General features: G+C 37.1%; 2 protein-coding genes across 2 annotated transcripts in view; one reads left to right on the top strand and one right to left on the bottom strand.

Moving 5' to 3' along the window:
• Positions 1-8,099, top strand: part of LOC128687401 (uncharacterized) — a 48,436-nt gene extending 40,337 nt beyond the window's left edge. The window contains exons 5-7 of the mRNA XM_070092694.1: positions 800-941; positions 4,765-4,895; positions 6,858-8,099. Coding sequence (XP_069948795.1) covers positions 800-941; positions 4,765-4,895; positions 6,858-7,030 — 446 coding nt within the window. The 3' untranslated portion in view covers positions 7,031-8,099. The remainder of the gene's footprint in view (positions 1-799; positions 942-4,764; positions 4,896-6,857) is intronic.
• Positions 8,100-11,954: 3,855 nt separating this feature from the next.
• LOC128687404 (membrane protein BRI3) lies at positions 11,955-25,974 on the bottom strand. Its single transcript, XM_053774874.2, has 4 exons — positions 25,817-25,974; positions 19,572-19,694; positions 15,525-15,916; positions 11,955-12,474 (listed from the first exon to the last, which is right to left on the bottom strand). Exons 2-4 carry the CDS (start codon positions 19,579-19,581, stop codon positions 12,343-12,345), a joined length of 534 nt encoding a protein of 177 aa, XP_053630849.1. The 5' UTR covers positions 19,582-19,694; positions 25,817-25,974; the 3' UTR covers positions 11,955-12,342.
• Between the last annotated feature and the right edge of the window lie 211 nt (positions 25,975-26,185).

The following is a 26,185-nucleotide window of genomic DNA, read 5'->3' as shown; positions in this document are numbered from 1 at the left end:
TTCACTAATTACCTCCGGTTCAAGAAGGACCAACGGGCAAATTAAATGTAGAAAATTGCATTTATCTGAATGTAACTAATTATGTACATAACAGTAGATGATAACAAAGATAATTATTACTTATCAATATTACATAGACAAGTAGGAATTTGGGACACCTAGGTCGCAAAAATGTCCCCCTTCGATACCTACCACTGTCATGACCACAAGTTGCTCTGGACCTATTAATTAAATGAAATATACATACACCAGGAATACTGGTAAATATGTAAATTTGTGGACTGTATATTAAAACTAATAAATGGTTATATATATACACAATTACATAACAGAAGGAAAATATATCTTAATATCACTCACCAATTTGACTGGATATTAAGTTGTATCATACTCAGAAAAGCCTCACTAACTAAATTTATGAAAACACTGGCCAGAATTATACACAAATCTAGAGAGCTTATCTGAGGTTCCTGGAGCTGTCTTGTCCAGTCGTCTGACATCTCAAGTTATGTAGGAATGCATGTCCAACAATTTCGCCTCCTATTTGAGAGGTGTCAACCCAATTTTAACCTCTAGAGCACGAAAAATTCTTCCCATTATATTAACGTTGTATCCACTTCAAAACCAAGATGGCGAGTCCCGTCTGCGCAGACGCAGGCTTTCCGTTTTCTATGACAAATATTATTAAATACAGTATGGCCATCTATTTACATATAAATACTGAATTTCTGGAAAATATATACAGTATTTTCCACAAATACATTTTAATGAAATGTATTAACAAAGTTTTTAACTTCAGCACTAGACAAACTGCAGGAGCTCTACCTGGATCACAACCTGCTCACTAAAGTCGACGACGACTGTTTCCGCTTCTTCAACCACAAGCCCGACAATAACTTCCTCACACTTGACCTTTCTTTCAACAAGATCTCATACATCAGGTCAGTGTGCTACTCCTACAAGTTCTCACGTCAGGTGATCATCAACACACACACATACATATACACACACAAAAAAAAAAACTACATCAGGTCCGTGTCACACACTTGTGGTATATATTGAGTTGATAAAGATACTTAACTGTTGCCACGTCACTCATCTACTTATCGATAGTGTGTACCATCGTTATATTGATACATGGAGAGTTCCGTAGGAATCAGTTCTCAACATTTTGGGTATAACAGTGTAAAATATGTCCACTAGTTGCTTTGAGAAAAAGAAGAGCTTTTCAATAATCATCAATGAGAGTGATCTAATGGATGTGAGAAGCAAAACCAACACAATGGTAATTTTCGTATGTTAAAAATTTAGGGTACAAAATGCCAGAAACAGTATCAACACTTCATAATCCCCCTGCCTGAACTCGTCCTAAATGCACAGTCAACCTTCGGTCTCCAAATTACAAAAACAAGATGAAGAAAACTAGAGGATGCAGGAAGGAGCAGTAAAACTGTTATCTTTAATAAGGAACAAACAGTTTGAAGCAAGACTAAGCAAAATATATGTTCTCCCTTAGCAACGGATACTACGAGGTCTTATTCAAACCTTCAAGATGTTAAACAAATTTGACACACTCCAAACAATATATCTTTGAAGCGTAGATTGGTACAATAACACAGAACAAACACATGAAATTAAGAGGCCAAAGATGCCACAAAAAATTACTAATGTTTTTTACATCTATAAACAAGGGTTAAATGTATACAGTGAAATGGCTGAGCATTTTATTATGGGGAGCGCTAAACCCATATGGAATGGCTGAGCAAATACCGTATTGTGGCTGGCTGTGAATATCAGAACACCGACATTTGCTCATGAAGAATTTCAAAGTAACTGACTGACCAAGGGGAACTTTTGGCACCATATTTGTGGTAGCGGAGGTAATATAAGACCGTAAGAATGAAGGAAACCTGCAGTAGGCTTACTGGTACATGCTATTCAGGTCCAACTTACTTATATACCAGTCCAACCTATATTCAAGTTACCCAAGGTTATCATCAGTTCAATGATGCTACCTGCGAATTCGTCCCACTAATATACAACTCCACTGCAAAACTAATACTTTTCTATAACCTTTTTTCAATAAAAATGTGTCCAACTTGAATGCATTGCTTAAAGTCTTTGTTTTGGTTAGATACTTTCAACACTATATTTATATTCCCTTTGTTAATTCCTGTTTTTCATTTGTACACTTGTATTATCTCCCCTAATTCTACGTCATTCGAGGCTAATTCAATGCCTGTCTTCGTAAGAAAGGACTATGGTGCATGGGATCAACTTCATCTTTCTCTGTATATTTTCTAAGTTCATTTATGTTCTGTAATATGGAGATCTGAATAAGCAGCATAATTTAAGTGAGGTCTTAACATAGATATATAGTATTAGTAGTAGTGGTACAGGTAGCTGTCGTTAATATCTCAAACTTGATTCCACTTTTCCCATTAAATGTTATTCAAGTTTCCTAATTCACGTCACAGCACATCCTCGCACCACGAGAAATAATCGCGCAATCTGAAAGTTCTCTAGTTATCTGTTAGTCACCTCACTACCAAATGTATTTCTTAAATGTTTTATATATATCTTACTGGTTTATATAATCTAACCTAACGGTTAGGTTATATAAATCTGTACTACACTAACCTAGGCTATAAACCTGACTTAAACTAACCTTACTTAAAATAATGAAAGTGACATTAGTTTTGTGTATTTTTGTAAAGGTATATGTCATTTTTCTGTCATATAGCAAAAACAAAATACATTACCACTCAGTGACGTGAAGATTTTGTGATCTTGAAGCCTTGTGGCACAGGTCGATGAAATCTTGCATAAATGATTGACATATTTGTGAAAATGTTTACAAAACATTCGCTTTGCTTTTATTATCATACTTTAAAATGTTATACAGTGACCATGGGTTGATTACCAGTTTATACACGTGACCAACACTTCATTATACACGAGCTGACCACTACACATAAGTTGACCACTACACATGAGCTGACCACTACACATGGGCTGATTACTGCTTTATCAATATGATCAACACTTACTCAAAGAATAAATAATAGACAAATTACTAACACGTTTAATCATACGTTCAGAGAACGCTAATTCTTCATGAAAGGAGATTTTGTACCCTACACTAGGAGGTCCCGTAGGCTTACCATGTTCATTTAGTGATGGTCAAAATATAACATGTTATACACTTCAGCACTGACATTTTCACTGCTGTCGTATAATTTTATACAATAAGTTCAATATTTTCTGTCAATAAGTATCCAGGTTAGGTTTATTGGGTTTCAAGCCTATCAACCCACACAGTTCATTACGGTTACATATAACCTGTATTCCATCAGTCAAAGATACATTAATCTATAAAATATACACTAAAACTGCTTATATGCACAGACAGTCGCACACCTCTTGATGTATATACATTGCAAACCGTGAGTATCACTTGCGGCCATAAGACACTGTTTACTAAACGTCTCCCAGCTCGGTCAAGACAACTGTTCGTTTTACTCATATTACTGACCTTTTTTATCAGACGTAATATTTATGTTTTAAATGTCACCACTGGAATCAGTAACTACTGTCTGAGTTATTAATGGTCAACAATACTGGTGCTGTTTTACCATATAGTGAGTAACGTGCTCCCACTCTCACACCAGCTGTAACACTGACCAACCCTCCTGCTGGGTCCTGGCGACCATTAAGTCTCTCGCTTTACTCTAAACAACTTGTCAGAGGACCTAATAACGGCTTTACTTGTAAATGGAAAGCGCTAGTATTCATCAGAATGATCTTGAAGCTCTTCTAACACTTTATTCTTTTAATAATTGTTAAAGGCCTCAATTTCATTTTGTAAAGTACGTTAACTGGAGTGTAGTTAGTCCCTGGCAGATGCTCACCTCAGGGAACACATGTCATCAAGGGTACGTATATGGTGAGGTGTATATCTCTCAGGATATATACACTAAGAATTTATTTTAATCCCTGTCCGAGAAATTAAAGTATTTTTAATTAATAATAATATATCTTTATTTCTACAAGTACATGTACAAGGTATACAGTCCTAACTGACATCAGTAACATACTACTATATAGAAAGCCGCTTGTTGTGCAGAGTATTTCGGGTAAATTAGGTCAGTTTTGTCCCAGGATGCGACCCACACCAGTCGACTAACATCCAGGTACCCATTTTACACTGATGGGTGAACAGGGACAACAGGTGTTTTATGGAAACATGTCCTGTTTTCCAGCCGTACCGGAGATTCGAACTCCGGACCTCAGTGTGTGAGCTGAGTGCGTTAGCGATCGAGCTACGGGACACATAAATTGGTTGTTAAAAGGTGACATGCATCTTTAATGACCCTCGTGTAGTTGGGGTGTGAAGAGTAAAAATTCCTCAGTGTTTATTGACCATGTTGTGAAATAACTCCACACTTTTTATATCCATAATATAGTATAAACCCTGGTATAAACCTATGGTATAAACCCATAATATAAAATAATAGATTATAATTGTCATATTAAATAACAAAAAGGCACAATATCGTGACTGGAACAATACACAAATAACCCTCGGGTTATTTGTGTATTTTTATATTCCCTGGGAGGTTCTAAACCCGTAAGGGTCATACAGCTCCTGGGGAATGGGAGGCAAACAGGCTTGATATGAGAAAGAAGAGGGGAACTCCAGTTCATTAGATCGAGAGCCCTTCACCAACATTAGGTGAAGTAATGAATTTTATTGTGTTGCAGTGAGTACGCATTCCGGGGACTTCGTAATGTGCAGATCAACTTGCAGTCCAACCACCTGACCACCATCACTGAGACAGTCTTCAAACCCATTATTCTCGACAGCCAGTTCTTTGTTTTCCTAAGCTTTAGTGGTTGGTATATAAATAAATAAATAAATATACAATTTATATATATATATATATATATATATATATATATATATATATATATATATATATATATATATATATATATATATATATATATACATATTTTTTTTTTCAACAAACCGGCCGTCTCCCACCAAGGAAGGGTGGCCCAAAAAGAAAAACGAAAGTTTCTCTTTTTAAATTTAGTAATTTATACGGGAGAAGGGGTTACTAGCCCCTTGCTCCCGGCATTTTAGTCGCCTCTTACAACACGCATGGCTTACGGAGGAAGAATTCTGTTCCACTTCCCCATGGAGAAAAGAGGAAATAAACAAGAACAAGAACTAGAAAGAAAATAGAAGAAAACCCAGAGGGGTGTGTATATATACATATATATGCTTGTACATGCATGTGTAGTGTGACCTAAGTGTAAGTAGAAGTAGCAAGATGTACCTGAAATCTTGCATGTTTATGAGACAGAAAAAAGGACACCAGCAATACTACCATCATATAAAACATTTACAGGATTTCATTTTACACTCACTTGGCAGGATGGTAGTACCTCCCTGGGCAGTTGCTGTCTACTACCCTACTACCCAGATATATATACATGTATATATATATATATATATATATATATATATATATATATATATATATATATATATATATATATATATATATATATATAAACAAACCAGCCGTATCCCACGGAGACGGTAACCTAATAATATGTCGTGCCGAATAAGTAAAACTTGCGATTTTGGCTTAAATAGGAACGCACTTCTTGCCGAATAGGGCAAGCGAAAATTTGTGTATGCAACAATTTCGCAAAAATCATTCTGAAACTATCGAAAAAATATAATTTCATTGTGTTTGTTTATTATTAAATTATTGTAAACTTCTTTAAAATATATTTAGTTGGATTAGGCTAAATAAAATTGAGCTTGTTATAATAAGGTTAGATAAGTTTCCTAAGGTTATTTTGGCACAAAGTTATTAATTTTTACATTAATATAAATGAAAAATATATCTTTAAATCACATAAGAGAAAATTTTAGAAAGGAGTTAATTTTAAATGAGTTCTTGCTAACTGACCAATTATACCTATTCGGTACGAATACACACACACACACACACACACACACACACACACACACACACACACACATATATATATATATATATATATATATATATATATATATATATATATATATATATATATATATATATATATATATATATATATATATATATATATAATGTTCTCCATGGGGAAGTGGAACAGAATTCTTCCTTAAGCCATGCGTGTCGTAAGAGGCGACTAAAATGCCAGGAGCAAGGGGCTAGTAACCCCTTCTCTTGTATATATTACTAAATGTGAAAGGAGAAACTTTTGTTTTCCCTTTTGGGCCACCCCGCCTCGGTGGGATGCGGCCGGTGTGTTGAAAGAAAGAAGATATATACATATGTGTGTGTGTGTGTGTGTGTGTGTTATTGCTGCTTTAACATCAGTTGATGTTAATGATAACTTTAAATACGTCATACATTACTGAAAGGTTTCACCAGTTACGCACACGAGTAAAAATTTTAATATTTTTATCACCATAGCAAAAAATTACGGCAGTTAAATTTTTTGGGTGACCATGAAAAATGAAGTTCGTTTAGTTTTGTGAGATGTATCCCATCCCTCACTTTGTTAAGTCATTGCTTCATTAACAAGTGTTTGTTATCGTATATCTTCTATCCTTCCGTCTACCCATTTTCTTCCATCCCTTCCTATGTTTTTTCCCTCTCCTTAATTTATTTCCTGCTTAGTTGCTTACCTACCTTGCTTCCTCCCTTCTTTCTTCCGGCCCTATCCAATTCCTTTCTTCCTTCCCTTCTTCTTCCTACTTCCTTTCCTCTCTCCCTCCTTCCTCAACATCTCACAGCTGGATCACCTTCGTTATCCATTGGCAGGCAACAACATCACTTGTGACTGCAAGATCCTGTGGATAGTAGAGGACTCGTCTATGAAGAGTTGCTTTGATAACTTCATGTGCGTCAACCTGAACGTCCCAGTCTATTTAATAGATCCTGAAGATCTTGGTAACTGCACCAGACACTCCCACGTTCGACGCTTCCTAGGTTGAACGGAAAATCCTAGTGTTTATGTGAATTCTCAGTGTTTTTTTTTTCCAATTCTTAATGTTTATGTAGGCAATGTGTAGCACCTAGCACCAATTAAAGACTAATGCTTGTAAAGCTAGACATTGAGCCACGCCACATATCTTCCCAGCTGAGGCCATGTGACGTAGGTCAATGATATTGTTCCTTCAAGGGGGTGTCTTGATGCTGGTGAACGGTTCTTGATTCAAAGAATTTGAGCTACCCTTCCATTCCTCATGAAATCTGATTACTTGCCATTTTCCAGGCGCTGTGTCGCTAGACGCTTAGCGCTTCTCATTGAGCATAGTAATAATCAAAGGTTTGTACTTCACTGCTTTGAGACATCTCAGGAAATTATTATCCGTTCAGTGTCTCAGCGGCATAAGTTTTACATTAAACTTAAAAGAAGGAAAGCTTTACACATTTTCAAGCAGTATGTAAATATTGAGAACACATTAAAGTATATAATTTGAAGGACTGTACGTGAATATAAGAAATGACATGATGCGAGTGCCAGGAGAGGTGTGCTAGGGAGGGGGGAGGCGAGGATAGTTTTCTGCTTGTCTCAACACATGTAAGCTGGGAAATTTACATAACACAACATTCCATGTACTTCAAGGAGGTAAGATCATTAAAGGTTTTCACTCAAAAATATATCTTGAGAATATTCAGGTGATACACTTAAACCAAGCAGCTGTCTACCTGTGTTGAACATACAGTAATTAGTTGAACGAGAAAGCAAGAGATATTAAAAGATTATCATTCCTTAATTAAAACTAAGATTATTTTATTAATCTTTATGTTTATTTATTGTACGAGGGTCATTTAGGTTGTAGTTAAACTGTACATTAATAATCAAGAATATTTTAATTTCTATAATATGGATTAAAGACACATCTAAGTGTATAGACACTAATATATACACACACCTCTCAGTGCATATACACCGAGATCTTATTGTATACCTTGTTAAAATTATATAATTTTTGTTAACAAATATAATTACTGCAATATTTATTTCACGAGGACATTATATATATATATATTATATATCTATATCTATATCTATATATATATATATATATATATATATATATATATATATATATATATATATATATATATATATGTGTGTGTGTGTGTGTGTGTGTGTGTGTGTGTGTGTGTGTGTGTGTGTGTGTGTGTGTGTGTGTGTGTGTGTGCAAAACAACCACTCTGAAAGAATAGAGAAATTCCAAGCGCTTTCGTGACTACTCACATTATCAAGGAACTATGAAAGTAAAGCATCCAAGGAAGCTATATAAGGGGTCTGGCCAGCACCTCACTATCAGATCCCACAACGGTTAAACACCTGACGCGCGCCGACCCAACTGGACAGGTCCTTTGCACAACTCACCCACAAACTATTCTACCCAAGAAATTTTAAAAATTATTATTTGTCCAGTGTATTATTAAATTCTTCCCAAATTCTATTAATTATAAATGTATCTAATTTATATAAACCAAAGGAAATATTCATATTATTGTCAAAACTGCTTTTTATGAAACAAGATTCAATTATATTCCTGTCGACCATGGACTTGCTTCATACTACTTTCTCAACTTTTTGAAAATCAATTGGATGGTTAAAATCTCTTACATGAATAAATAGAGTATTGGAATCTTGTCCAGTTCTAATGCTATATTTATGTTGTTTTAATCTTAGTTCGAGATTTTTACCAGTTTGACCGTAATAAACTTTATCGCAAATTTTACAAGGAATCTTATAGACACATCCATCAGCATTTTGGGGGGAATTTTTTATCAAAAGTTTTTTTACTGTATCAAGATTTTTGAATACAACTTTAATATTAAAAGTCTTAAGAAGAGAAGGCATATCAACCAAGTTTTCATGGTAAGGGAGAACCAACATATTTTTAGTTGAATAAGGCTGGGTGTCCCTTTCTTGGATTGTAAAAAGTATTTCTAGCAACTTTAAAAGATTTATCAATTACATTTCTTGGGTATTTTAAATCATTACCTATTTCATAAATTTTGGATATTTCCTCATCTATGAACTCAGGACTACAAATTCGTAAAGCTCTCAAAAACATTGATGAGAAAACAGACAGTTTGACTCTATCTTGATGCGAGGAATAATAGTGGACATAGGAACAGTTATTTGTAGGTTTTCTGTAAATTTTAAATTTGAATTCATTATTACCCTTAATAATTAAAACATCTAGAAAAGGCAATGAGTTATTTTCTTCAAACTCAACAGTAAAGTTTATAGAATGGGCTAAGCTATTTAATTTTCCAAGGAAATGGTGTATATCTACATTTTTGGGCATAAGACACAAAATATCATCAACATATCTGAACCATTTAGCTCTATTAGGGAGGATTGTGTTAAGCAACCTTGTTTCAAAAAATTCCATGTATAGGTTACTAAGAACAGGTGAAAGAGGATTTCCCATTGCCATACCAAACTTCTGAGTGTAAAACTTATCATTAAATACAAATTTTGCATCAACAATGCAATGTTTAATAAGTTTAATGATAGTAGGAACTGGCAATGGTAAATCATAGTTAACGAGTTCTTCAGATAAGAAACTTAATAAATCATCAACAGGAACTTTCGTAAACAAAGAAGTAACATCAAAACTAACCATGTTAAAATCATTTAAGTCAGTCAAGGAGCTTAATTTATCAACCAAGTCTATGTTGTTTTTAACATTAAAGTTAGAAATTTTGCCAACAATAGGGCTCAAAATATAAACAAGCCATTTGGATAATTTATATGAAACTGACCCTATGGAGCTAATAATTGGTCTGACTGGATTCCCTGGTTTGTGTTTTTATTAGTCCATACATGTAAGGTAAAGATGGATTAGTAGAAGTAAATTGTTTGACTAATTCATCTTTGTCTTTCAGTAGTAATGGTAATGGTAAACTATGATTTACCATTGCCAGTTCCTACTATCATTAAACTTATTGAACTTTGCATTGTTGATGCAAAATTTGTATTTAATGATAAGTTTTACACTCAGAAGTTTGATATGGCAATGGGAAATCCTCTTTCACCTGTTCTTAGTAACCTATACATGGAATTTTTTGAAACAAGGTTGCTTAACACAATCCTCCCTAATAGAGCTAAATGGTTCAGATATGTTGATGATATTTTGTGTCTTATGCCCAAAAATGTAGATATACACCATTTCCTTGGAAAATTAAATAGCTTAGCCCATTCTATAAACTTTACTGTTGAGTTTGAAGAAAATAACTCATTGCCTTTTCTAGATGTTTTAATTATTAAGGGTAATAATGAATTCAAATTTAAAATTTACAGAAAACCTACAAATAACTGTTCCTATGTCCACTATTATTCCTCGCATCAAGATAGAGTCAAACTGTCTGTTTTCTCATCAATGTTTTTGAGAGCTTTACGAATTTGTAGTCCTGAGTTCATAGATGAGGAAATATCCAAATTTTATGAAATAGGTAATGATTTAAAATACCCAAGAAATGTAATTGATAAATCTTTTAAAGTTGCTAGAAATACTTTTTACAATCCAAAAAGGGACAACCAGCCTTATTCAACTAAAAATATGTTGGTTCTCCCTTACCATGAAAACTTGGTTGATATGCCTTCTCTTCTTAAGACTTTTAATATTAAAGTTGTATTCAAAAATCTTGATACAGTAAAAAAACTTTTGATAAAGAATTCCACCCAAAATGCTGATGGATGTGTCTATAAGATTCCTTGTAAAATTTACGATAAAGTTTATGACGGTCAAACTGGTAAAAATCTCGAACTAAGATTAAAACAACATAAATATAGCATTAGAACTGGACAAGATTCCAATGCTCTATTTATTCATGTAAGAGATTTTAACCATCCAATTGATTTTCAAAAAGTTGAGAAAGTAGTATCAAGCAAGTCCATGGTCGACAGGAATATAATTGAATCTTGTTTCATAAAAAGCAGTTTTGACAATAATATGAATATTTCCTTTGGTTTATATAAATTAGATCCATTTATAATTAATAGAATTTGGGAAGAATTTAATAATACACTGGACAAATAATAATTTTTAAATTTTCTTGGGTAGAATAGTTTGTTGGGTGAGTTGTGCAAAGGACCTATCCAAGTTGGGTCGGCGCACGTCAGGTGTTTAACCGTTGTGGGATCTGATAGTGAGGTGCTGGCCAGACCCCTTATATAGCTTCCTTGGATGCTTTACTTTCATAGTTCCTTGATAATGTGAGTAGTCACGAAAGCGCTTGGAATTTCTCTATTCTTTCAGAGTGGTTGTTTTGCATATTCTGAAATCACCTGTTTACTGTGATATTATTGCATATATATATATATATATATATATATATATATATATATATATATATATATATATATATATATATATATATATATATATATGCATATAAGATTTAAAATATATACATGTTAAATACCACGGGAGTTGTTCTAATTATCCATATGTTTAAACTGCTCAAGCACATAAGAATTCTAGAACAGTTGGGAGACATTGACACATATCACCAAATTATCCCTTGACCCGTGCTGAGTCAAGACCAACGTACACTTTACCAAAGTGAAGTCATGGTTATGTAGGTACTCAGTGATACTGTACTTCAGATCACATGCTCTCGCCTGAGAGTCAGGTTATCTGCACTCACCTGAGAGTCAGTCACCTGTACCCGCCTGAGAGTCAAGTCACCTGAAAGTCAGGTCACCTGCACTCACCTGAGTCAGGTCACCTGCAATCACATGAGTCAGGTCACATGCACACACCTGAGTCTGGTCACCTACACTCACCTGAATCAGGTCACCTGCACTCACCTGAGTCAGGTCACCTGCACGTTAGTATGTCGGAAGAAACTCGTAAGGGGAGAAAGTAAAAGCTGGAGCATCGTCTCTTGGGTGTCAATGTTCGAAAAGACGTGTACAAATGAACAGCTGTTGATGAGACGCAGTAACCCACACATGGTTATAAACATGAAATTCTCTCTCCTCTCTCTCTCTCTCTCACACACACACATGGGTGTTTATGTAACAACATAGCCACAAAGGGAGGTTTGGATAGCAGATCCAGACCTTTCTCCCTTTCTCTATGCTTCGTCAGGAGCTTGCACTGGAGGAGGTAAACAAGTTCTGAAGCTGCTATCCAACCCTTTCGTCTTTTCTCTTAGTAACCAACATTGTCTTACGCTTGAGCTTAACTTGAGCTCAAGATAAATACCATTACTTCATAACAACCAACATATTCACTCCTCATACGGTTGTCTGAGAGGAGGTCTACGAGAACTTTGCGCCGCAGTTTGAACACGCACGATCTCGCATCAAGAAGCAACAAACGAGCCCTATAGGAAAACAGATGATGGCCAGACAGATGCCACAACCCGTAAAGGTGTTCTCAAGCACGCCAACCTGTGGATGAGACGGGAGGAGTACGGGGTTAATAGCCATAGTAGATGGAAAGGAAAACCTGCTACCTACAGTAATAAAGAACTGACAGAGTAATAGAACATGCTTTAATTGGGACAACGTTTTTCTGTGTAGAGCTGTATTAATTTCACTGAGATGATAAAGCTCTACGCACTTATAAGCTTGTTCTGCACATGTCTCCTCATAATAAACTGGAAGACTAGTATACAGACTAGTATATAGACAATGAGGTTATGACATTTTACTGAGAAAACATTTCGCCCACCAGGGAATTTTATCCATTCACCTTTGAGGGATTGATAAAGTCGGTGGTGGACGAAACGTCTTCACAATAAAATGCCATAACCCGCACTGTCTTATTTATATTCCTCCATGATAGACGCAGTCCTGGAACTTCTAACAGCGAGTATATTTTCCATATGGAAAAAGCATGCAATAATACATATACAGTTAAGAGTCAGTAAACAAAATTTATGAATTTTCGAAAGACATAAAGCTGTCCAAGGTTTTACGAGATGGAGACTTACGCATACATCGAGTAAAAAAAAAACGTCCCTTGTCTACTGAAGACAATGGAAAAGAAGTTTTTGAGCCAAGTTAATTATTGTTATCAGCAGTATCATTGTTATTGTTGTTGCTAATAACAAGAATAATAATATAATAATAATAATAAACTATTTTTATTATTAGTATTAGTAGTAGTAGTAGTAGTATTTTTATAATAGAATGGTTACATAAGTATAAGAAGTATTAAACTTAAAAGATGACATAGTTGTACGAAAGTTACAACTTAGAGAGTTGAAGAAGAGTTACTGAATTAATTTGGTAATTTAGAAATGATGGAGCAGGATAGGTAGACCGGGTGGTTGTATAAATATAAAGTGGATGGAATGAGGGAAAGAGAATGTCCCAGGAAGAGTTGGAAGGAAGGAGTGAAGGTTTTTGAGTGGTAATGGTTTGAGCATTCAGCAGGTACATGTGAACATGTTGGGAGTATAAACAAGTAGTTTTGGGATATAACGTATTGCTAGAGTGTACGGAAATTGCTGAGAGGTGTACAATATGCACCCCGCACTGTACGTCTTCATTCGTTGCACACACCTGAAAGGTCACAAGTGGTACTACAAATATTATATCAGACCAAGCTTACTGTTATTTAAATATATATATCATTGCTAAAACATATAGTAAAGTGTAGATTGTATGCTGAATAAAAGTCAAGGAGTGAATAAATGAATACACACTTGTTGGGTAGTGGTAGTTGGGTAGTGGGTACTTCTTAACTCACACAGTTACTTTAGTAACAGACAACATGTGTTACAAGAGATTGCTCTAATAATACGTACTACTGGTAATACAATTACTGTGTAGAGACCTATGTCGTGTGTCTTCCTGTGGAGACTAGAAGAGTTCATCTCAACTTGGAAGCTGCCTATAACTGACCGAGAAGTCTTGGTCCCAGGGTTCGATTCCTGGTACAGGTGGAAACGTTGGACATTTACTTACACCTGCTACCCCTGTTCACCAAGCAGTAAGTAGGAACCTAAGTGTTACCTGATTGTTGTGGGTCGCATCCTGGGGTTGGGGCTTTGAAATGAGCTGAAGTAGGATAACAGCTCTTAGCCTGTAAAACTGATTAGTGTAAAAAAAAAAAATCTTACTCTAGGAGATGCCTTTAACTGACCGAGACACTGGCGCACTGCATCACTGTCCAGTTCTTGTACCATATGCTACAATGCCTAGACTACCATATGAATAGAGATTAAATCTCTATGTGTACTGTAATTCACATTATTCCTTGTAGGACAGATGACAGATTACTGCCTGTAGGAACAGCAGTAAATATAGATCATCTTACGGTACAGAACTGTTTTCTTGGAAGACTGTCCTCCTAACGAGCATTCTACCCAGGGAGGGAGAGGGTTGACACTTAGTATGTTTGATTATATATCAGAATTATATCCTAATAAGACTTCAAACTTATCTTATTATACTGATTTGTAATCCACATATTACAGGAATCATCTTTAAGTAAGTTACATATGAGATTCTTAAAGAAATTAACCTAAGGCTAGCTTGATACTGGAGTGTAAAGACACAAAGTGGATTATGGCACTTTATAATTAAGTAGCTGGTGGTCGAAATGTCTTCATAATAAAATACCATTGCCCGTATTATGTCTTAATATAATATAATATTCTTTATTTCTACAAGTACAGGGTACACAGACCTAGCTGACATCATTGAGTATATACTATTATATAGAAAGCCGCTTATGCAGAGCATTTCGGACAAATTAGGTCAATTTTGTCCCAGGATTCGACCCAAACCAGTCGACTAACACCCAGGTACCTAAGTCACCTACTCTCCAATGTTCACCTGGAACACTGGACAACATGTTACTTATGGAAACACGTCCTAGTGTTTTCCACCTATACCGGGGAATCGATACTCGGACCACAGTGTGTGAACTGAGTGCGCTAGTGATCCAGCTACGGGTCACCTTAGTTATAAAGTGTCGGTATACTCCACTACTGTATTACCGAGAGAGATAACGTGTGTTTTCCACGTTCGGGACACGAACGAGTATTTATCATATATCCTTCTCTGACCACTTCATCTATTAACTTACATCTGACTTTTAATGTTGCATTCCTAAACCTAAGTAAGTTACATCACAGACAGTAAATCTGATGTAAAAATAACTTTTTCCATACTGACTAAGGTAACATTTATGAAGAGATTCGGGAATACCGGTTAACCAGACTTGAGTCCTGTATATGGAAGCAACAGTGCCTGCACTCTGAATGTGAGGGGGGGGGGTATCACAATCTGAAGGGTCATCTGAACTATGATGTCCGCGTATTTCTGGCAAAACAGCTGTTGGTGTTGGTGGAATGATGGTAAATGCGTTTCCTTCTTTGAGTTACCCTAATTCGTGGAAAACGGCCGATGTGGCAAAAAATAGCACAATTGATAATATCATTAATGATAATAATAAAGTACTGCTACCACAGTTATTATTGACTAACCCGACAAGCTGGACAGGTGCCAGGAGCAACCACCACAACAGGAGCTGGAACAGTGTTGAAGGGTTGTATCTGTATTACATTGGGTGGTTGTTGGAAGCCTGACGGTGACGGTGGTGGTCCATTGAGGGGTCCTGGGTTGTATGGTGGTGGGAGCTGGTCATGCTGGGGAAAATTAGACGCTCCGTGGTTGTTCTGTGGTGCAGACTGATAAGGTTTGTGATCATACGGTGGTTGATTGGTGTAGAGTGCTGGTTGCTGGCTAGGTTTGTGTTCATAAAGTTTTGAGTCGTATGGGGGTGGATCCTGACTAGGCTTACTTTCATGCGATGGTCCAGGGTTATATCCCGTTGAACTCCCATGGGGTAGTCTAGGGTCGTACTCCGGTGAACTTTCTGCAGAAACAACAGAGCACACTTTCAACGATGTAAAGAAATAAACAAGATATAAAAGAAAAACTTCCTAGTCTATAATATACAAATAGTCGTAATGGTAGAAACACGACAAACATGATTAATTGCATGTGGAATAAGCGTCGATACTTTTGTAACAAAGATATGGCTTAATTATGACATTACATAAAAGTACCTTGAGATCTCAGTGGTCAGGGCTCGGGTTGGTGTTATGCTTAAAATATTTAATGTGAAGCGCTAAACTTCTGTCTGTTAAGCCCTAACGGGGAGAAGGGGTTCCTTAATGCAAGGGAAGGTCTCTTCATCCAAGGAATTAAAGCTGTCCTTCCTTTGCTTTGATCAAATCTGATTATCTCCCTGTTCTGTATAGTATGTAACGTGTTGTATGTCTCTCTCTCTGTACGACTCCAGGTTAGTATAACCAGATTATGGGTAGACATACTACTTCGCGACTCCAGGTTGTATAACTAGACTCCACGGATAGTTACCGCCATACTTCAATAACTCTGTACAGATAAAGCACTGAGCAGTCACCAAGACTAAACGATAAGAGTTTAAGAAACAATGATGGTTTGGGAAACTAATGTTGGCTTCAGTAAGGCAAACGAAATTTATATGAAACTGTAGTTTAAATTCTAACTGTAAAATGAACTCGATCACTGAGAAAGTGAGATCTCAAAAATTAATTGATGTCATAAACCAAGTTTTAGTGATACAAAATAATATTGACGTTTTCTGTGCATACATTTAACCATGTCTTAGTTGATGAATATGACATATGTGCAACAGTTGGGTCCTTTTGGAGTCACACCCAAGCTTTGGGCATTAAGCCCGAGCGCTGGGGAAGCTCATGACTCCCTCTTGATGTGTGTGTTGCTAGTGCTACTACTACACTTGTCCGTTGCACTCTCTCAGCTGAAGCATGAGAATGGAGCCTTAAATACTGTCGAAATTGAGGTGGAAGATATCGAAGACATTAAAAAAGACTGGAATCACCTCTGGAATCCAACCCTTCTAACTCATAACTAGTAGTTAAGTGATGAAGTGTGGAAGACGTCCTCTGTACTAAGATACCGTTGTGCTGCAGTTATGTTGAAAATGGTATAAAATACCGACAAGATTATAAGTCACATGTGCAATAGTATTTGACTGACCAAGCCTACTGTGTAGGCGAAACGTTTCACATGTGTTTTATTCATCAATTTGTCGGTATTTTATACCATTTTCAACATGCCTTAATTATTTATAATAATGTCGACGTTTTCTGTGAATACATTTAATCATAACTTGCATATCTAGTTTATCTTTTTATTGTTTGTATCATTGCTTATTGTTTCTGAATGAGCATAATCCATCTCCTTGCTTAATAATAACTGAAAGTTGTATTTTACTCCCTTGATAACTGGTATTTCTAAAATCCTTGGTACCAGTCTTGATACCGAACTACATTGCTTTCTGAACGATTTCTTATACTAACTCCTACGAGGGAAAACTTCTATTTGATTTTTTCTTGCAACAGTTTATTAAAGTTTTAAGCCTATCAGCTACACGTGGGTCAGTAAGGCTGCCTCTCACCTGTACATCGCCAGTCAAGGATAATTTAACATATAACAGGGATTTAATTAAACTCAGTGTATATAGTGAGATATATCCACCTCTCGGTATATATCTCACTGTTGTTTTTCAATTGCCATCAGTGTAAAAATTATTTATTAATATTATTATTTTATTATTAGTAGTAGTATTAGTATTAGCAAAGCACCTGCATGAGGCTTACAGGGCATTACCTGAATTACCTGCAAGTAATTTGGTTGAGGTAAGTGGGACTTAAAGTCACAGTAGGTCACTGAACTGCAACTCGTTCGATTCCCCACTTTTTCACCACTTTCACTTTGACATTAAATTAATGATAATAAAATTAAAACCAGCTACTCTGGTACATTGACGTTTAGTGGTCTGTACGTGATTAAGCTTGCTTGCTTGCTGGGTACACAGAACATTACTCAAGAATTCGTAATGACACGATTGCAAACAAACCATCCCCCCGGCCGATTTCTTGAGTCATGTTGACGGCAGTGAAGGGACTTGAGCTAGAGTTCGTCACGGCCACGCTAGCTGGAGAGTCGTCTGTAAAAACTTGCATTTGTGGTCACAGTGGTGCCTGTGCTAACCTTCCTATGGTGTAGAAATATACCTAGTTGGATGAATCTTATTGTGGCTAGCTGGTCTAGTGGCTAACGCGACGGGCTGGAGTTTTGAGACTCTCTGACCACGGGTTCAATCCCGGCCGGGGGTATGGTTTACACAGAACATTATTATTATTATTATACATAAATTATTAGTGTTATAAAAAACAACTTTTATTACCACTTACCATTTAATTGCTGGAAGACATTTGATGCTAATGGAGCACACCCTAACCTAACCCCTGGCAGCTAGAATTTACGAAGGCCAATGCAAAAACTACTGTACTTTATGGGTAATAGTCACTTGGCTAAGGTGTGTTGTTGGGAAGGGTTCATTGAAGTCCTCAATTTTCGTTCTCTACACGTAATTCTTGCGGTCCCGCAAATTTCCTGTCCCAGTACTTCAGCAGGAACGTGTCAGCAATTTCTAAATTGAGGCCGATACACCCCATTAGGCCTCCGAGGACGCCCGATTACTTACAGAATTTCCCATTACAACCAATATTCACACATTCAAAATGGAGTCTCACCACCGCCTTCCCTACTGGCTGTTCCACACTCCCCTTCACTTAAAATTTCTCGAAGGGTTCAAACAGCGTTATATTTTATTACACAATTATTGTATTATTCATTCATGTTCCACATTTAGAAAATTATTCAAAAAATTTCCACAGGTAGTATGAATAATAACAGCAGAAATTTGATTTGATTGGCAAATGATGCCGACAAGTATGGTAGAGATAGTCTGCAGAGGGAGTCTTTATTCTGACGATGTTTCGCTCACTATTGAGCTTCAGCAAGTCATTTTGACATGATAAAGCTCAACCCTGACCGAAACGCAGACATAATAGAAACTTGTTCTATTCTACAATAGAAACAATATACTGAGAAATTCAGTTTTTTTTGTTAGGCTGCCTGAGAGAATGACGTCTTAAACTAACTTTATTATTATTATTATTATTATTATTATTATTATTATTATTATTATTAAGTGCATGTTTTGTAAAATAAAAAGGTTTTTGGAATTTCCTAACTGTTCAAAGAATCTAACAATACAAAGATAATCTAATTTTGCACAACTGTGATACATACACTCTTCATTGTTTATTCAAGAATACAGTATGAGAACCCCTGGAGCGCTGTAATAGGTCTACTGGCCCATGCCGGGCAGGTCTAACTCACGCCCATCCAACATATATTTAAAACTCTATGTATGTACATAGAGTAAATATTGCAAATGCAATATTTTTTTATTTAATGTTTCGTATTATATACAAAATAAATAATATATGTATAAACCAGAAAAGTCACTGGATATTTTACTCATAAAGCCATTTTGTTTGTTACAGTACTGACTGCTAGTGTTAAAAGTATGCTTAAGTAAATATAGATGTATTATTTTTATCACAGTATTAACAAATGGAAATCTGTTAATGAAACACTCAGCTCACCGTAACTCATCCTGAGAGGCTCTTCAAGAAGTGTTAAAGATGTGGGAAGTGTTAATTAAGTGAAGCCGCTCACTACCAGCGGTAGTTGGCGACGCTCTGATCACTGCTCACTCAGAATTCACACTGAAACACCATGTATAGAAAATGGTAATCAACGAAACTTGATGTGCCACAAATATTTTTGTTTTTACAATATTTGTAACAATACTGTGACTGCAACAATGCCGTCACTGCGGCAGTACCGTAACTGGAAAAATACCATTGGCTCGAGTAATACCTTGATTGATGAATAAAGCACATACGCAGCACCTAGGTATCTTTATTGGAGAAACGTTTTGCCTGCACACCAGAATTTTTCAGTAAGACTGGTGTTGCAGTCATCAACTTAGGCTTCATCTAAGCCTGTGCTCAGAACCAACAGTTTCGCATACCAAGGCTTACACATACAGGCCTTACAGAGGCACCGATAAACTATTATGACAGTATATATTTTATCTAAAACATTACCGTGGCTAGAACAATACTGCGACTGGAACAATTAACTTGCAATCTGAGAACCAAAACTGGACGGCATTTTGCTCTGTTCTGGAACACTATCAAGTAACAACTTAATAACTTTCCAGGACTGACACAAATTGCTTTAGTGTTCATTTCTAATTTTGTGGGTAAACTGTGACTTGTCTTATGAAGTGATGTAAGTCTTAAGAGCTATCCTGTCCTGCTTCCTGAGGATAAAAAAGTTTTAACAATTATCTTATGATATAATGCAAGCCTTAACAATTATGAACATTAAAATGGTATAAAATACCGACAGGTTGTTAGGTAAGACACATATGCAACAGTTAGGTATCTTTACTTCGAAACGTTTCGCCTACACAGTAGGCTTCTTCAGTCGAGTACAGAAAAGTTGATAGAAGCAGAAGAGACTTGAAGACGATGTAATCAGTCCATTACCCTTAAAGTTTTGAGGTGGTCAGTCCCTCAGTCCATTTTAATGTTCAATCTGTGAGACACTGCAACACAAGGGTATCTTGGTACAGACCTGAAATCAACTTCGACAACCTCTACTAGTGAGAACGGCTGGATTTGAGAGGGACCTGACCTCCCAACATCTGCGTTCTACTAGTGACCTACGTCTCACCTCCTGGCGCTATATAAGGCTCCATCCTGTCACTTCAACTCCATATTGTTTCAGACTATGGAACAATGCTCTTCTCCAGACTGAGGGACTGACCACCTCAAAACTTGAAGGGTGATGGACTGATTACATCGTCTTCAAGTCTCTTCTGCTTCTATCAACTTTTCTGTACTCGACTGAAGAAGCCTACTGTGTAGGCGAAACGTTTCGAAATAAAGATACCTAACTGTTGCATATGTCTTACCTAAGACACAACAATTATAATGTGATATAAGCATTAATAATTATCTTCTCAAGCTTCCTGAGGATTAAACACCGTCAACACATCTTCCATTACTCATTAACCTGTTCCTCGAGAATGCCTCTTCATTATCTTACTTCAACACTGGGACAATACTCTGTTTTCTGACTCCTGAAGGTGCCCTGCCAACTCTGACTTGTAAATTTTTGGCAACGCTTCCCACACTGGTGCCACTACATCTCTCAGGACCCAAGGAGACACTACTCCAGGTCACATTACTGTTGACTTGTTCATTATATTTGTCAGTGACTTTCATCGCCTCTTATGTTAATATTATCCAGTCTTCACTGGTTTATCCATCTTTTCCTGCATTACCTGCTTCCTCGGTGAACATCTCTTTGAAATGGTGGTTTCATTCCTTACATATTTCAAGATCATTACTTGTCAGTTCTCGTTCCTTAAGTATTATTAATTCGTTAATGTCATCTTCCGTCTGTTGTGGCTGTGCAACAATTTTAGTTATGGCTTTGCGTTTGTGTCTGTGCTGTTCTCATGTTGTCATTCTGCCTCTTTCTCCCGCGCATAATCGTTTCTGCATCATTAAATGGAAAATGAACATGTTTTTCCTCGTTTAGTAGTTTTTGTTACTGCAATAACGTGTGTCATGTGTTATCAGACGCTTACAGTAGGTTTTGTAAGGACGGTGAAAAGAAGTGTATCTTGTTATCTGCAACTAATGCCTTCGGTGTTGTGTGTCGTCGTGATAAAGCGACTCTTCGTCCACAACCACTAGCTTTAGCAATGTATGTCGTCGTGATAAAGCGACTCTTCGTCCACAACCACTAGCTTTAGCAATGTATGTCGTCGTGATAAAGCGACTCTTCGTCCACAACCACTAGCTTTAGCAATGTATGTCGTCGTGATAAAGCGACTCTTCGTCCACAACCACTAGCTTTAGCAATGTATGTCGTCGTGATAAAGCGACTCTTCGTCCACAACCACTAGCTTTAGCAATGTATGTCGTCGTGATAAAGCGACCCCCGTCCACAACCACTAGCTTTAGCAATGTATGTCGTGATAAAGCGACCCCCGTCCACAACCACTAGCTTTAGCAATGTATGTCGTCGTGATAAAGCGACCCCCGTCCATAACCACTAGCTTTAGCAATGTATGTCGTCGTGATAAAGCGACCCCCGTCCACAACCACTAGCTTTAGCAATGTATGTCGTCGTGATAAAGCGACCCCCGTCCATAACCACTAGCTTTAGCAATGTATGTCGTGATAAAGCGACCCCCGTCCACAACCACTAGCTTTAGCAATGTATGTCGTGATAAAGCGACCCCCGTCCATAACCACTAGCTTTAGCAATGTATGTCGTCGTGATAAAGCGACCCCCGTCCACAACCACTAGCTTTAGCAATGTATGTCGTCGTGATAAAGCGACCCCCGTCCATAACCACTAGCTTTAGCAATGTATGTCGTCGTGATAAAGCGACCCCCGTCCACAACCACTAGCTTTAGCAATGTATGTCGTCGTGATAAAGCGACCTTCGTCCACAACCACTAGCTCCAGTAAAGTGTGTCGTCGTGATACAGCGACCTTCGTTCACAACCATTAGCTTCAGTAATGTATGTCGTCGTGATAAAGCGACCTTTGTCCACAACCACTAGCTTCAGTAATGTATGTCGTCGTGATAAAGCGACCTTTGTCCAAAACCACTAGCTTCAGTAATGTATGTCGTCGTGATAAAGCGACCTTCGTCCACAATCACTAGCTCCAGTAATGTGTGTCGTCGTGATACAGCGACCTTCGTCCACAACCATTAGCTTCAGTAATGTATGTCGTCGTGATACAGCGACCTTCGTCCACAACCATTAGCTTCAGTAATGTATGTCGTCGTGATACAGCGACCTTCGTCCACAACCATTAGCTTCAGTAATGTATGTCGTCGTGATACAGCGACCTTCGTCCACAACCATTAGCTTCAGTAATGTATGTCGTCGTGATACAGCGACCTTCGTCCACAACCATTAGCTTCAGTAATGTATGTCGTCGTGATACAGCGACCTTCGTCCACAACCATTAGCTTCAGTAATGTATGTCGTCGTGATACAGCGACCTTCGTCCACAACCATTAGCTTCAGTAATGTATGTCGTCGTGATACAGCGACCTTCGTCCACAACCATTAGCTTCAGTAATGTATGTCGTCGTGATAAAGCGACCTTTGTCCACAACCACCTCGCTGAGGTGTTAAGGCATAAAATTTCATTTAAACGTCAAATACCCCCAACACCTGGAGTAGACAGGATCTCTAGGGGTTATGTCTTTCCCAGGAGGAAGGGGGGCAACATAACCGCCAAGCTGTGAGAGAAGAATGTTCCCCAAGAGGTGAGGGTGGGAAGCATGTTTTCCCAGCGGCCAGGGGGAGTATGCATCCCAAGTGGTTAGGATTGGCAGTACATCCCCTAAGGGGTAAGGGTGGGCAGTATATCCCCCATGGGGATATAATGTCCCCCATGGGATGAGGGTAGGAAGTATATTCCCCAGGGGGTGAGGGTGGACAGTATGTCCCCCAAGGGATGGGGGTGGACAACATGAATTCCCAGAGATAAGATAACACTGATACCTGCCTCGCTTGGTCCCTATCTGAGCCTCGTGATTAGTAATGTTATATCGCAGACATGCGTGGACTTTTTAACAACAACGATTACACAAGTTGAGCATTTTTCTCTCTCTCTATAATATAACATTAATGCATTCTACATAGGCTCAGTCCAATCCAGTTGGAGAGAATAAAAGTACTTTATATTTAAGTGCGACACTGAGGCAATCTATAGTAGAGTTTTGTTGTATTTACTAGTGTATACGTCGACTGAGCAGTCAGGCTCAGCACCATTGGATTTCTATATAGGAACTGGATGGGCGTTTCTCACCCGTGGGAGGGAGTCCCCGGAACCCTAGGGTTCCGCAAGAGGTCGCTAGGAGTTTCGAGAAAAATAGTGATAGGTAAATCATATGTAAATGCATTTTTGAGCCATTTTTGTGTTTTAATTTTATATTCTTAATTTTACTATACACGTAGGACATATTCTTGGAAAATTCTTGAGTATTATAATGAAGTCTTCAACATGTTACGACACTAGTGTGAAACCGCCTTTAGTAGTCAGTGGAAAGGAGCTGTACGTAACGGATTCGTGGATCATCAAATGTATGATTGGGTAAGGGATCCATACTCTGAATCTTCTGGGCATCCTGAAAACTTGACTCTAAGAGAAGAGGAAGAAGTTTGTGAGCTGTAGTCTGATCGTACACTTAAGATGAGATTTACTGACCTATTCCTGAACAAGCTCTGGATTTCTGTGAAGGAAGAGTATCCTGCCATTCATAGGAAAGCAATAAATATATTGGTGCAGTTTTCAACCTCTTAGATGTGTCAGCAAACTTTTTGTTATTTAACAAGTATCAAGAGCGAAGACAGAAATCGTCTTCTTCCACCTGAATATAAAATCTGTGTATTTATTTAAAGTAGGACCCAGAATTAAGTATTTGTGTAGCAAAAGACAATCACAGGTTTCACATTAGAGAAGCAAATTTCATTATCTAAATTAGCTTCAAAAATAACATATCATTGACCCATATATTTGCTCGTATGACATTTTGCCTTGATTTATCTTATGGCTTTTCAACATTGTCAATAAGCGATTAGATTATTGTAGTAGTTATTATCCGTTTTCGCTCTTTTTAAATGTGTTATATGTAGGATCTTGGTTATTTATAATTTTTTTTTCAGATATAGTTAATTTTTGTGTTAATGAAAACATCCATATGAGGTCCCTTGAACAAGCAGTTTGATTTCATTTTTTTTTTTGGGAGGGGGGGACTGTCAATAAACTTGAGAAAAACTTAAGTTATATTTTGCTTAAACCAGCTATCAGGAAAAAAATATATTTTCCATATAAACTTTAAGTTTATAAAAGAGAAAGAAAGATATTAAAAATTACATATAATAATTTTTATGTAGGGTATCCCTGAGACATGAACATTATTTCAAGGGTACCACAAGGGTAAAAAGGTTGAGATACGCTGGATTATACAATTAGTGCCTTCGTGTTCAATGATGAGTATACCCACGTCCCTGTGCAACTCATTAGGTACCCGAATTACGTAATCCAATGCAATGGACACTATTGTTTGGGTAGGAGACCCGTAGCTTCCCGTTATTTTTTACAGCCAAGCGCAATGCTCTGCGTACATCACCCATCAAGTTACTGAGCACATACACAACTTACTGACCGAAAGGTCCGCCTATTATCTGCAGTGCATTCATGGGAAACTTTAACATTAAATGAATTTATCATATACTAAAAATGTGTTCTCTAAATGACTAAAATCCGATGAAACAACCATGGATCTGATCTGAATTCACTCAGGCAATTTTTGAATCAGTTTAAATGTGCTACCCACTGTTTTATGTAGCATCTTAGCATCAAGGAATGGTACTCTCTCTAAGTTCATATTAATAATACATATATGGGGAGCACTAAAACTGTTAGGATCCTGCAGCACATGGGAATTGGTAGGCACTTAGGTTTGATCGGAGGAATTAGAGGGTAGGTTAAGAGTCCCTCACCAGCATCGAAAGTGACTTCTTGAAGTGTCTTTTTACATGTACCTGTGTAATTTGTATATATACCGTTATTGATACTAATGCATAACTATGACAAAAAATATAAACAGGTGCCAAAGAATAAAAGCGTCTCTCCTCTTGACAAAACAAGTAACACTTTCTTGCATTACTATTAAATGTAACAAATAAAATAATGACCTAAATAAGACAAAATATCACTACAAGGGAATACTTACAGTAAGAGCGGGGAAGTGTTGTTGAGTGTGTGTGTTGGTGTCCGGGAAGGTGAGTGAGACACACTGTCTGTACCTTCACTAGTAACCTCACTTACTCAACCACCAAGTTTGTCGTTATCTTCCCACTCTTCACTCGTACCATCAACATCTCACTCGCGGAAGAAAACAAAATTTTGATTAAATGGCTTTAATCTTTTGGATTTTTAACATGAGTTATAAACACCGAAACTACAACAAATAAATCAACTTCGTGTTAAACTGCCAAACACGTTGAACTATTGTCAGTTATTTACCTTCTGCACTAATACTCGCATTGAATAAATATCAGAATATATACCGACGAGATGTTTAAATTACAAGTGAACTCTT

Source organism: Cherax quadricarinatus, chromosome 40 (genome assembly GCF_038502225.1).
Source record: "Cherax quadricarinatus isolate ZL_2023a chromosome 40, ASM3850222v1, whole genome shotgun sequence".
In the NCBI taxonomy this organism is placed as follows: Eukaryota; Metazoa; Arthropoda; class Malacostraca; order Decapoda; family Parastacidae; genus Cherax; species Cherax quadricarinatus.
The sequence above is the reverse complement of the archived record's forward strand: the minus strand, read 5'-3'. Positions and strand labels throughout refer to the sequence as shown.